The following is a 13,293-nucleotide window of genomic DNA, read 5'->3' on the forward strand; positions in this document are numbered from 1 at the left end:
TTCAAAGAATTTGTTTTTTTATTAACTCTTGAATTTACAGCGCATGCCTTTTCTTTACCAATCAAAACATGAAAATAAAAGCCAGAAAGACATTTCAATAAATTTCATAGGAACAATAAATGATCCTCTCTTAGGTCTGCCATCATATTTTTCTTTACTGCATCAACATTAATGATCGTCTTTCAGAGTAGCATCAACTTGCATACGGGACTCCACAACCATTTCACCCATCTTGAAGGACTTCAGCTGGAAGGCACCTTTGATCCTGATGTAGTCGATGTCCATGCTCTTTCGGTTGGGGAACGGTATTGTGTGACCACTAGGGAGTTTTATCTTGAAAAGAGTCTTGCTTTCCAAAGCTATAACAATCTGTGGAAGGTTTTATGGTATTATTACCCCCAAAACGTCACTGGAGTTTTTAAAATGCCATTAAACAACTTTTTGAATGGCTTCCTGTTTCAAACAAAAGCTTGTGTGACGAGTATGAAACAGACGTGGTCTTGCAAGTTCCGTCAGTTTTCCGGATCGTGTTCATCCTTCACCGAGGATCGAACACACCATCTCTGACTTCCCAAGCGCCACCACTACCAGCTACGCCAAAGAAAAGCTAGCTCTTCATTGACGTGGGTGGCCTGTTAGATACCTGAGGAGCGAGTTTCACGGTTCTAACTCCATTACACTTGTATGCATTTTCATTTTCCTCCATCATACTGCAAGCTCTTACCGTGACATAGCTGCCCCTTTGCAGGGTGTTTGCCTCCCTTATCTCGTGTTCCCATACACTGTTCGTCATCGAGTTGACCACAATTGTGGTACCATCTTGAGGATCATCCCAACGGGGGTTAAAGTGCACTGCAAAATTCTTAGGATCACAACCCAGGAATATTCCAAACCTGAAAGAACAGAAGTTGGGGTTTGAAATCACTAACAGATGTACAACTCAGTCAAGTGTGACTCTCTCAATAGGATGGGGTTTACACAAACTAACATGCAGATAGGCTGTTTTACAATACAATGTGAGATTAAGTAAGTAAAAGTTAATTTTGTTTACTCGCACAGTTTGTTTATCTTAAATGTTATCATATATTACCGTTTGCCATCATCAGGAATCTTCCCATACACTGTCAGTTGTTGTCCAACAGCCAGATCCAGATTATTTATATCCAGCTCCTGGAAACAGCAATGTGGTACATGAGAAAGGCCAATGTCATTTCTAGACATATTGTGTCACTACTGTATTCTAAACACCATGTGTACAAATAAAAAAAACCTTACCATTATTTCACTGATGATGAGGCTTGGACCTGTGGTGTGTTTGCCATTGTAAGAGAAACGTATTAGAAAAAAATTGATATAACTTTGTATAACAACTGTTTTTATGTTGATAAATTAGCTCTTTTTACTGTGACATTAATTTGAATAAACTCCTCAAAATTGCCCCGACACAATATTTATGAAAACGTAATACAACAATTGAATTAATTAAAATGTCATAGAATCATGTGGTATACCATGCCACCTCTAAAAAAAAAATCAGCTAATGTCTGTGTGTGTGTGTGTGTGTGTTTGTGTGTGGTTGTGTTGGCAAAGAGTTCAAATAAAACATGGCCAGATGTCAACCCTAGTCATAGAACTCACCTGTGGATGAAGTCTTCTTCTGAGATGGAGGTGATGCTGGGTGTTGATGTGAGGAGTAGAGAGAGATCTCAGTTATATATACACCAGGCTGGAGGAGGGAGGGTCAGGCACGTCCTAACATGAACAATGGCCTTCATGAGAACTTCTTGATACAGACTCCTTTTACATGAGTCATACATATTGTTTTTTAGAGAAACATTTCCTGAAGAGATTCCATTGAGGCCATCCAGCGTCACACAAGAGCAGTGCCATCAACAGGACCATCCCAATAAGGTTTAACTTGCAATGCCATATTCTTATCATGACAACCAAGGCATATTGCAGAGCTGAAAGCAGATGGTTCTGACAACCTTGTACAACTTTTCTTTCTTTTCTTTTTTTTTTTTACTGAATTTTTACGGAAGCACATTCACAAATGTATTTATTTTTGACACCTGTTCTCATAATTATGAGATATTTTCTCTTAATTACTAGATAAGGTGTCTTATTTGTTTTCAGAATCAGAAGGGATTTTATTCGCCATGAATGTCACAAGGAATTTACTTTGGCAGGGAGGTGCATACATTAAACATATAGGAATATTGAAACTTAGATATGTGGACTAACTATACAAAAGGAGCAAAGTCTAGCTAATACTAAGGGGGGTCTAGCTAATACTAAGGAGAATAAAATAAAAAATATAAGTAGTCATAATTTACAATCTAACCTTAAAAAAACAGATAGTGCAAGAGAACGATACAATAGTGCAAATTGAAATGTGCAGGGTGTCATTGGGCAGCTTGTGATTTAAAGTCAGTGAGAGTCCTTGGCCTTGTTATAGTGGCTGACAGCAGATGGGAAGAAACTGTTCTTGTGGCGTGAGGTTTTGGTCTTGATGGACCGCAGCCTTCTGCCGGACGGGAGTAACTGAAACAGGGAGTGTCCAAGGTGGGAGGGGTCGGCCACAATCTTCCTCGCTCGCCTCAGGGACCTCGGGGTGTGCAGATCCTCGAGGGAAGGCAGATTGCAGCCGATCACCTTCTCAGCAGTGCGGATGATACGCTGCAGTCTGCTCTTGTCCTTGGCAGTGGCAGCAGTGTACCAGATGGTGATAGAAGAAGTGAGGATGGACTCAATGATGGCTGTGTAGAAGTGCACCATCATTGTCTTTGACAGGTTGAATTTCTTCAGCAGGCAGATTACATTTCTTCATTTCTTTGTGAATGCAAAACTCTTCTGTAATAGAAGGCTGCAGCAACTTTAAAGCAAAGAATGTGTTTGTGTGAATGTGTTCTGCTATTGTAGGCTACTTCACAAGAAACAATATATAGGGGAGGGGAACAACCAAAAACAAAACTCTATTTGCGATTTTAAAGAGAATAAATCTTTCTTGGTCCACACACATTCGTGCAGCACACACACACACACACACACACACACACACACACACACACACACACATGTGCTCCGTTGTCCACTGGGAAAAGGCATCCTCTTCCTAATGTCATTTAGAGACATTTGCATCGGTCCGTATGTGATACACACACACTCATGCAAGGAGTGGGAATCCTATTCATCATTTCCATAAGCTGGACTGTGACAATGAACACGATCAGGTCTGAAACTGTGACATGTAACAGACTGATGGTACCAACTTGTATGAGCAGTAAAAGTTGAGTATACCCTAGATCAGGGGCCGGCAACCTTTTTGATGTGATGGCCATTAACAAAAGATCGTGGCAGTCACTGTGCCATATCAACATTAACGTTGACATTTAATTATATCACAATTTAATAGTTCAGTAATTCAAACTGTGACATAACACATACAAATCAGTCATCCCGATACCTGCCCTCGATTTTGTGGCATTCAAGACTTCTGTGGAAATCAAGTACATGCCACAGCACGAAAGCAGAAACAAAGTAATGGGTTAGAACTAAAATCTTTCGGATTCCATGGAACCAGGACATGGCTGAATAGGGGTGTTAAAGATCACACCATCTTGTGGTTTATTGCTTCATCACAGGACTGGTTTTGATCAAAATAAGGATCATAAGTCCTGAAGAGCTAGCGAGGCTATCCAATAGTTTAAAGTATTTAACTTGGAGTGTTGGGTACCTGCCACCTTTTGTTCCAGTGGGCAGGCGACCCGTAGAGACCAATCCAAAAGTTAGTCCTTCTGGACAGACAGGGCACATTTATTTGAATAAATTAATACATTTGTTTATAATGGAGACAGCCTGTACTAACCCTAACCCTAACCCTGTTAATAAGCTAAGGCTGAAACACATTTTAAATGCAGACTTAATTATCGTTAATAGTGATTGATGTAGTCCATGCCATATGTCACTGACATGCAGTTGTTGGCACCAATGCGCTGCCAGAGTTACACACATTGTTTGGCTTTTTATATCACTCAGTGAAACTACTGAATGAGTGTCTGCTGGTCACATGCTCACACACATTCATCATCCTCATTGTTGGCAGTTTAATTTGACTTCTTATTTGAGTGTAAAAACTAGTATTTTTACTTAGAACCTTTGACAGATGTGTCTTAAAAGTATGATGTTGGTTTCCATGGATTCATTGGGTCATGGCAAATCCATGGATACCAATTCTGCCAGGATCGGACAGTCCGCCAGTCCCTCATTTTGAAATGTGTCATATGTTGTAATTTGTTCGAAAATATTTTGACATATCGGCATCGCATTGCCGCCCTCCACCATCCCTTTCTCCCCCATGCTGGGCATGTTTAGACACACACACCTGCTTGCCCAGACAATAGAAATGTACCCCTGAGATAGACAGTTTGATAAGCCGAATAAATACGCTGCGTGATGGAAAGAGAGAGTTCAGTCAAGACACTCTCGCATTCGATTTGAGCAGTTATTGATAACCATGGAAATAGGTTTGACTTTGGCGGAGTGGATGATCTAAGGGAAGCGCTCCCTGCCTCCTCGATGCAGCACATACACACATGACATATGAGGCAGGGAGCAAGAAAGATATAATCCCCCTGATGGATAGAACTTACAGACTGCATGGGGGAGAAGGGGATGGTGTAAACTGCATTTAACGGAACCTCACGACACACCCAAAGCACTTTCCAGTTGCCTCTAATTCACCCATGGACAGAGCTGCCATGCCAGGCGCTAGCCAGCCAATCAGGAGAGACTCAGGGTTCAGTGCCTTGCTCAAGGACACTTCCACACATGGCCAGGAGGAATCAGGGATCCAACCACCGACCTGGCAGTTAGCGGGTGACCTTCCCTGAGCCATGGTCATCCCACCTTGGCAGGATAGAGATTTGTTCTGCATATTTTTCTTGGGGTTCTTTGTATAGGAATCCGTGTAAGCACGGGAAAAAACATGCAAACTTCACACAGAAAGGCCAGATAGATAACCCACCTGAGCACAGGTAGGCCTCAAGAGGGAATCGAACCCAGAACCTAACTCCAGTTAGGGAGTTGTTAACTTTAATGGAACCCATCTTAAAGACACATTGATACCAAGGAAAAGGGCTTCACACCAGAGGCCTCATGTATAAAGGATTGCACAGCTTTCATACCAGAAGATGGCGTACGGCCAAAACTCGAAAAGTACCTATGTACAAAAATATTCACATGTATAAAACCGGTCGTACGCCAGGTCCTGCGCACCTTTCCTTTATAAATCACAATCAACGTGAGATTGACCGCACGTGAACGAGCCACTGACCCCGCCTTGCCTCCTCCCATAAATTAATATGCAGATGGGCTATAAATGCGCTCCTGAGGTCATTTCGTTGTCTGAATTACCGTATTTATTTGAATAAACGCCGCCCTCGAAGAAACGCAGCACCAAAAATGAACGTTAAACGCTGCAGCGTTTATTTGAAGAAATACGGTGACTGTGAGATCGCGGTTCTGACAACAGAGGTGGAGGCGAGAAAGTGTCATGTTTGGCGACCTGTCATCAGGTATTAGTGACAAAAAACAGCACTTTGAGATTTAGCTAAATGTAAAGTGCATTACAAATAAAAGTATCATTATTATTAATAATGATACTAATATCATTACTAAGAACATCACTAATACCATCACTAATAACATCACTAAGATATTAATAATGATACCCTTTGTTACCTCCTTGCTGTTTCTCACGTTCATTCTGGAGCCTGTCTCTTCCCTCACGCGACCTCAGGTTTACTCGGCACGGCTTTTTTCCTTGGAGCTCGACGCTACTGTTCCTGTTGAACTAGCCAATTCAACGTTCTGACGAATTATCTTGGCTGGCATAAACTATTAACGTAAGTTAATTATAATGTCTCACACCCACTCACATTGTCCTACATGTGTCATTTTGTTCGAAAAGTTGACTCTATTAGAGAGTCGCGTTCAGTCGCTTGAGGAAGAACGTATGCTAGTAACTTTAGATGCGACTGGCGCAACATCACAGACAGGGAGTCCTAGCGTGAGTGAGGACTCAAGTTTAGCCCCACCGGTTTCACCTTTGCAGCATGGTGGGAGTGGGACTCCGCAGACGTTAGTGATCGGTGACTCCATCACTCGTAACATTAGATTGGAGGGACCAGCGACAGTTTACTGTGTACCTGGGGCCAGAGCTACCGACATAGAAGCTAATCTTAGGGTGCTGGCTAGCACTAGGGCTAAGGCAAATGCCCAAGCTAAGGCACATGGCGCACGCACTGATGATAGGTATGAGAATATTGTCATTCATGTCGGCACCAATGATGTTAGGCTGAGGCAGTCAGAGGTCACGAAGGTTAATATTGCTCGGGCATGTGACCTTGCTCAAAAGATGAGTCGGCATCGAGTAATAGTCTCTAGCCCACTACCTGCTAGGGGGACTGACGAGATCTACAGCAGGCTTGTCTCTCTCAACCGCTGGTTGGCTCGCTTTTGCTCAGAACAGGGTTTAGGATTTGTAGATAATTGGTCTCGTTTCTGGGCCAAACCTGGCTTGTTGAAAAGTGACGGGCTCCATCCTAGCTGGAGAGGTGCTTTTCTTTTGTCTAGGAATATTGAAGCTATTCTAAAGCAGACCTGACACTCACTAGAACAAGCCGGGCTACAGTCTCTTAGAGAGTCTGATAGGTATGTTGATAGGCATGCTGTGAGCTGTTGGGGCCCCGATAGCTCAGCTTGTAGTGTAGCCAGGGTGGTTGCTGATGTTGTTTTTCCCATTGAGACGGTGTCGGCCCCCCGCCCTTTTTCCAAATTCCGGCCCTCAATTATTAGGAATTATACCAATTTAATATATATTCAGCCTTGCTCACCCGTTGCTCTTCCAACTCAGTTTCCTGATAACAGTGCCACCTTTTCAGAAGTATTATCTACGTCTAAAGCTGCCAAAAACCCATACTGGAATGTTGGGCTCCTAAACATCAGATCTCTATCCACAAAGGCCGTTTTGATTAATGATCTGATGTCTGACTGCAGCCTGGACCTGATTGGTCTCACCGAAACCTGGCTAAAACCTGATGAATATTTCCCCCTGAATGAAGCTTCGCCTCCTGATTTTGCGTATTCACACATCCCTCGTGTTTCAAAGAAAGGTGGTGGTGTTGCTATGTTATATAAAGCTAGCTTCAACCTCAGCCTAAAATCTGTCAATACCTTTAAATCATTTGAGATAATTTGTATGAAACCACCAACTACTTTAAAAAGGACTAATTCTACTACTGTTGCCCCCCCTCCTTCGTTTTGTATAGTTACTCTATACCGGCCCCCTGGCCCATACTCCCTCTTCCTTGAGGAATTTGCTGATTTTAGTGCTGATCTTGTGACATACACTGACAATATCTTAATTATGGGTGATTTTAACATTCATGTCGATGACCCAAAAGATCCTCTAAGTAAGGCCTTTACTGCTCTTATGGATTCCACAGGTCTCACTCAGGTGGTTTCTAAACCTACCCATCTTCACTCGCATACATTGGATTTAGTTCTCACGCGGGGAATCAAGATTAGTGATGTCATTGTTCATACCCACAATCCTATATTATCAGACCACTGCCTGGTAACCTTTAAAATGGATCTCTGCCAGAGCCTTGGAGGCACCCAGAATATTTCTATTAGCCGCTGCTTAACCCCAAATACAGCTCTGGAACTGGCTAGTATTCTACCCGCTGCACTAGAAGCACTTGATGTCCCGAATAAATCATTAAATGCTAAAACAAGGGATCTGAATTTGGTTCTTCAGCAATCCCTAGATTCTGTTGCTCCACTCAAACCAAGGAAAAGAATAGACAAGAAACTGGCTCCATGGTATTCAGAGGAAACCCGCACTCTCAAGAGGTCCACTAGAAAATTAGAGCGTAAGTGGCGTACCACTAAATTGGAGGTTTTCCGCCTGGCCTGGAAGGACAGCCAAATAGAGTACAAGCAAGTCCTCATCAGGTCCAGATCAGAATATTTCTCTAAGTTGATTAGTAAGAACAAACACAACACTAAGTTCCTATTTGATACTGTTGCAAAACTCACTAAGAAAAGTACACTCTGTGTTAGTTCAGATCTCTCTCCCAATGATTTCTTAGATTTCTTTGACCAAAAAATCTATGCAATAAGGGACAAACTACAGACTAGTCCTGGAGGAGTGGCCATCAACACTGATTTTCCCTCTGTACCCAGCATTCTGCATGTTGAGACTCTCACTCACTTTAACCCTATTTCTATGGAAGCATTCATCAAGCTGATAGATTCCTCGAAACCCTCTAGCTGCCTTCTCGATCCCCTCCCTGCCAAACTTTGTAGGGAACTTCTCCATATTATTGGACCGCCCATGCTTAGTATTATTAATGAATCTCTTGTAACTGGACAAGTCCCTGACGATTTCAAACAAGCTATTATCAAGCCCCTTCTTAAAAAACCAAACCTGGATCCAGGTTGTCTTAGCAATTACAGGCCCATTTCAAATTTGCCATCTCTCTCCAAAATTTTGGAAAAAGCTGTGGCAAAACAGCTCACTGAGCACCTCTCCTCAAATCAGCTCTATGAACCTCTCCAGTCTGGATTTCGTCTTCACCACAGCACTGAAACTGCATTAGCCAAGGTAGTCAATGATCTATTATTAGCCTCTGACGCGGGCTTTAGCTCTGTCCTTGTTCTTCTAGACCTAAGTGCAGCTTTTGACACTGTAGATCATGAGATTCTCCTGGAACGTATGGAGAACTATGTTGGGATTTCTGGTACTTCACTTCAGTGGTTCAGATCGTATCTATCTGATAGATCACAATATGTCCACTATGATGGTTGCTCATCCAGCAGCTCCATTGTAAAATACGGAGTACCACAGGGTTCAGTTTTAGGCCCTCTGTTATTTTCACTCTATATGTTGCCTTTAGGAAACATAATTAGAAGTTTTGGGGTAGATTTTCACTGCTATGCAGATGATACTCAGCTATACATGTCTATAAAGCCGGGAGAATTTCCACATGCTATGGAAACCTGTGTTTCCGGGTTGAAAACTTGGATGACTGCAAATTTCCTTCTTCTTAATTCGGATAAAACCGAGGTTCAAATTTTTGGTCCGAAAAAACACCGAAATAATTTATCCCATCTAACCTTAGACTTAGACGGCGTCAAAGTATCTCAAAGCCAGCTGGTAAAAAATCTGGGAGTCACAATGGACCCAGACCTTTCGTTTGAGTACCATATTAAGCAAATCACCAGAACAGCGAGTTTCCCGGTCCCATCCAACGTCTATAAAGCCGAACAATGGATTTTGGTGTTTCAAAACCCATTGACACTGTATGACTATGTTTAGCTTGTGTTCTGCTCCTCTCTCTTACCAACCGTCTCTGGAGGAGGGGATCCCTCTCTGAATTGCTCCTCCCAAGGTTTCTTCCATTTTTTCTCCCGGTGGGAGTTTTTCTGGGAGTTTTTCCTTGTCTTCCTTGAGGGTTTAGGTTGGTTGAGGGGCAGTTCTATGGGCGCATGTGAAGCCCTCTGTGACATGCTTGCGTGTAAAAAGGGCTATACAAATAAATTTGATTTGATTTGATTTGATTATAGGGCCATCAATGCTGTGGGTTCAGAGACCCGGACCATGGCAGAAATTAAGAAGAAATGGTCCGATAAAAAACTTTAAATGAAGAAACGAGTGGTGGCGCATCGTAACAGCATGATTTTGTCGTTCGTTTGACAGCCTCAAGTTTAACAGAAGTTATTAAGTGGTGGCGGTATAAACAGAAGGCTATATAGCATTTCCCGTTTTGGGTTTTGGCATTTTGATATGATCATCCACATTAATGATCAAACGTTTATTTTTATGTTTTTTGAATAGTCAACGTCATAAACGTACTAGTGGAAACTTTATTTTGTAATGTTTGGTTAGTCTCGGCACTTTTCAGTTAGAATTCGCCATTTTACAGAGCCAGAGAAGACTTTGCGGACGGTCCGCACATTCTCACGTCTGCTCAAAAGTTTCCGTGACGGCCCGCACATTCTCACGGCAAGTAAATCTTTAAACATCACAAAGTGTGCGTGACAACCATCGTACGCAAGCTTTTTGTGCGTACGCAACGTTCATACATGAGGCTCCAGAACTTTTAGTCTGCGAACGAATCACGATAAATGGGCAACTAAACAATTAGGACCTCCCAGACCAAATGTAAACATTCAGCAGATTTCTACCAAGAGGGGGAAATCCTCCACCCCAGGATTTTCAAAACATCGGTGCCATCCCAGCACTAGCCAGCCAATCAGGAGAGACTTGGGGTTCAGTGCTCAAGGACACTTCCACACATGGCCAGGAGGAATCTGGGATCGAACCACCGACTTGTCAGTTAGCGGGTGACCTTCTCTACCCCCTGAGCCATGGTCATCTCACCTTGGCAGGACAGAGATTTGTTCTGCAGATTTTTATTGGGGTTCTTTGTATAGGAACCTGTGTGAGCACGGGAGAACATGCAAACTTTACACAGAAAGGCCAGATGGATAACCCACCTGAGCACAGGTAGGCCTCAAGAAGGAATTGAACCCAGAGCCTTCTTGCTGTGAGGCGACGGTATAAACGACTGTTAGGGAGTTGTTAACTTTAATGAAACCCATCTTGAAGACACATTGATACCAAGGAAAAGGGCTTCACACGAGAATCCTTATCCATGGAACCGTGCCATGGCTTGGGGGGTGTTGTATCAAAGACAAATACCACACCCTCTTTTGGTTTATTGCTTCATCACTGTAATAGATTTTTAGAGAAACATTTCCTCAAGAGAGGCCATCCAACACCACACAAGAGTAGTGCCGCCTTCTACGGGATCATGGCAATAACGTAAAATATGATTGCACAATGTTATGGAAAAAAACGGACCAATCTGAAACGGACGCAAGCACAACTCACATTTCCCCAGAAATTGTACCCTCTCTAGTTACATATCAAAATGCTGTCTCTGCCAGCCAGAAATGAATAATGTTTCCAGATGTACTTTCACTGATGATACTTCCCAGACATGCCAAATGAGAGCAGGACAGCCTATCAGAGAGGACACCGTTTTTACACCAGCCTGATAACCCTTCCACTACATTCTACAGTCACATTTAAATTGTTTACATTTAGTGGTCTTTTTTTATCCAAAGCGACATATAAACTTTTCAGTAGGGAGCTGCTATGCTTTTAGGAAGTAGAGCCGAAAATCAAGGATTAGAAGTGCCTTAATTGTTCTAATGGTATTTTGGTGGAAGAGTCAGGGAATGGTCTGTCTTGACCTTATAGTAATTTAGTCTATGTCATGTGATATTTAAGTATTGTCTATTCACCTGGATTTCCCTATGATTTTGCTGCTTGTGTACATGTGTAGTGGGAAGTGTGAATGGCAGTATACTGACCCTTAGTGTAGAAATGCTGGAACAGCACCCAGGGAGATGGGGCAGACAGTGCCTTCGTAATGAGAACAGCATCACCTGCTCATAGTTTGTTGTCAGGACAAGAAGCACTTTCCAGATTTCTGCTGAGCGTCGGACGATTCACACCTCTGCATCGTCCATTATTTTATGATAATGAACACCTCGTCGGGCATTATCCCTTACATATTAAAGTGTAAGTTAACACTAGACCACTCTAGTCATATTTCTTAAGTGAAATACCTTAGAAGATAAATACATATGCCAGGTTGACATTGGTGTTATGAAAGCAACACAGCTACAGCTAATACAATTTGTAATAGCTGTGTTAGATTTATAGTAGGTGTGTCAATGATCAAGGATTGACCATAATCAATAGTATCTGTGCTGTCAGATGGCCTTAAAGACCAGACCGGAAAGAAATCAAAGTGGGAGGCATCACCCTCAAAAGAAGAATCCAAAACTCTTGTGCTCAATGTTGAAGACTGTGAGTATGCCTTCAGAACTCTCTGCTTGGCAGCTCAAGAAGGCACAACATTTCCTGACACTACCCTCAACCGGTTAGTAGTGGTTTGGCACAAAGATGGACTCCTTCTCTGCGGCGGCAGAATTCAGATCTTCAGAGAAAACAAATCTTTAGTGCCTATTCTCCATCAAGATGTGTGGATTTCTACATTGCTCGCACGACAAACCCACAATATCAATCATGAGGGTACAGCAGGAACACCGTTGAGAATGAGAAGAAAGGCCTGGGTGGTTAAGGGAAGAAGGATTGTCAAAACATTTTTGGACAATTGCGTAATCTGCAGGAAAGCTAAATGGTGTCAACAAATAATGAACGACCTATCACCTGAGCGAACCGCACCAGCAGCTCCATTTCAGTTCACTGCCGTGATAATCTATTGTAAAAGTGTGCTTAAGTGTTTTTAGTTAGTAATTTATATCTGACTGCTGTGTGCTCGTGTTAGTTCATGCAATGGCATGTTTATTGTAGAGTGGGAGTAATGCTTGTTTGAAGTATGTTGTTTGGTGAAACGGTGTAAGGGTGAGAATAACCTGGTGCTTGTTTGTGTATTTGATGGAGGGCAGTTTATGAGTGCTGTATCTTTTGTGTTTGTTTCTTGTAAAGGTTTTCAACCAGAAAAGACGTAGAAGAATTTTAACTAACTAAAATAAACCAAAGAAGAATGAAGAAACCGTCTGAGTCGTTTCCATTTTTACCCCTGTTGATGGCCAAGGCCTTTTCCAAGTTTGGGCAGAAGCTAAGAATCCCTTGATAACCTGACAGTATCAGGGGCCCTGAGGCAGTGGGGGGCCACAACATTGTAAGGGGGCCCTGAGGCAGTGGGGGGCCACAACATTGTAAGGGGGCCCTGAGGCAGTAGGGGGCCTCAACATTGTAAGGGGGCCCTGAGGCAGTGGGGGGCCACAACATTGTAAGGGGGCCCTGAGGCAGTGGGGGGCCTCAACATTGTAAGGGGGCCCTGAGGCAGTGGGGGGCCACAACATTGTAAGGGGGCCCTGAGGCAGTGGGGGGCCACAACATTGTAAGGGGGCCCTGAGGCAGTGGGGGGCCACAACATTGTAAGGGGGCCCTGAGGCAGTGGGGGGCCTCAACATTGTAAGGGGGCCCTGAGGCAGTGGGGGGCCACAACATTGTAAGGGGGCCCTGAGGCAGTGGGGGGCCTCAACATTGTAAGGGGCCCCCTAAAAGGCTTAGGACAGCTCTGATGAAACTGTATAGTGAAATGACATACTGGTTTTTATTGTTTCAACAATGCAACACTGGCATCCTGTGGCTTGTCATGAAATAATCTTTCAAGAAAGAAG

The 13,293-nt window shown here is 43.1% G+C and overlaps 1 protein-coding gene across 1 annotated transcript; it reads right to left on the minus strand.

Annotated features, from left to right (window-relative positions):
- On the minus strand, window positions 1-1,720 carry LOC124489180 (galectin-1-like). Its single transcript, XM_047051866.1, has 5 exons — window positions 1,639-1,720; window positions 1,276-1,304; window positions 1,091-1,170; window positions 725-893; window positions 1-369 (listed from the first exon to the last, which is right to left on the minus strand). Exons 2-5 carry the CDS (start codon window positions 1,276-1,278, stop codon window positions 169-171), a joined length of 453 nt encoding a protein of 150 aa, XP_046907822.1. The 5' UTR covers window positions 1,279-1,304; window positions 1,639-1,720; the 3' UTR covers window positions 1-168.
- Window positions 1,721-13,293: the final 11,573 nt, after the last annotated feature.

This window comes from Hypomesus transpacificus, unplaced genomic scaffold (genome assembly GCF_021917145.1).
Source record: "Hypomesus transpacificus isolate Combined female unplaced genomic scaffold, fHypTra1 scaffold_184, whole genome shotgun sequence".
In the NCBI taxonomy this organism is placed as follows: Eukaryota; Metazoa; Chordata; class Actinopteri; order Osmeriformes; family Osmeridae; genus Hypomesus; species Hypomesus transpacificus.

What these genes read in the sequence shown, in the direction of transcription:
- LOC124489180 (XM_047051866.1), bottom strand. An exon ending in ATTCCTGATGATGGCAAACG is followed by an intron (nt 894 to 1,090) that starts GTAATATATGAT and finishes CTGTTCTTTCAG; the next exon opens with GTTTGGAATATTCCTGGGTT. An exon ending in AAAGGGGCAGCTATGTCACG is followed by an intron (nt 370 to 724) that starts GTAAGAGCTTGC and finishes AACCTTCCACAG; the next exon opens with ATTGTTATAGCTTTGGAAAG.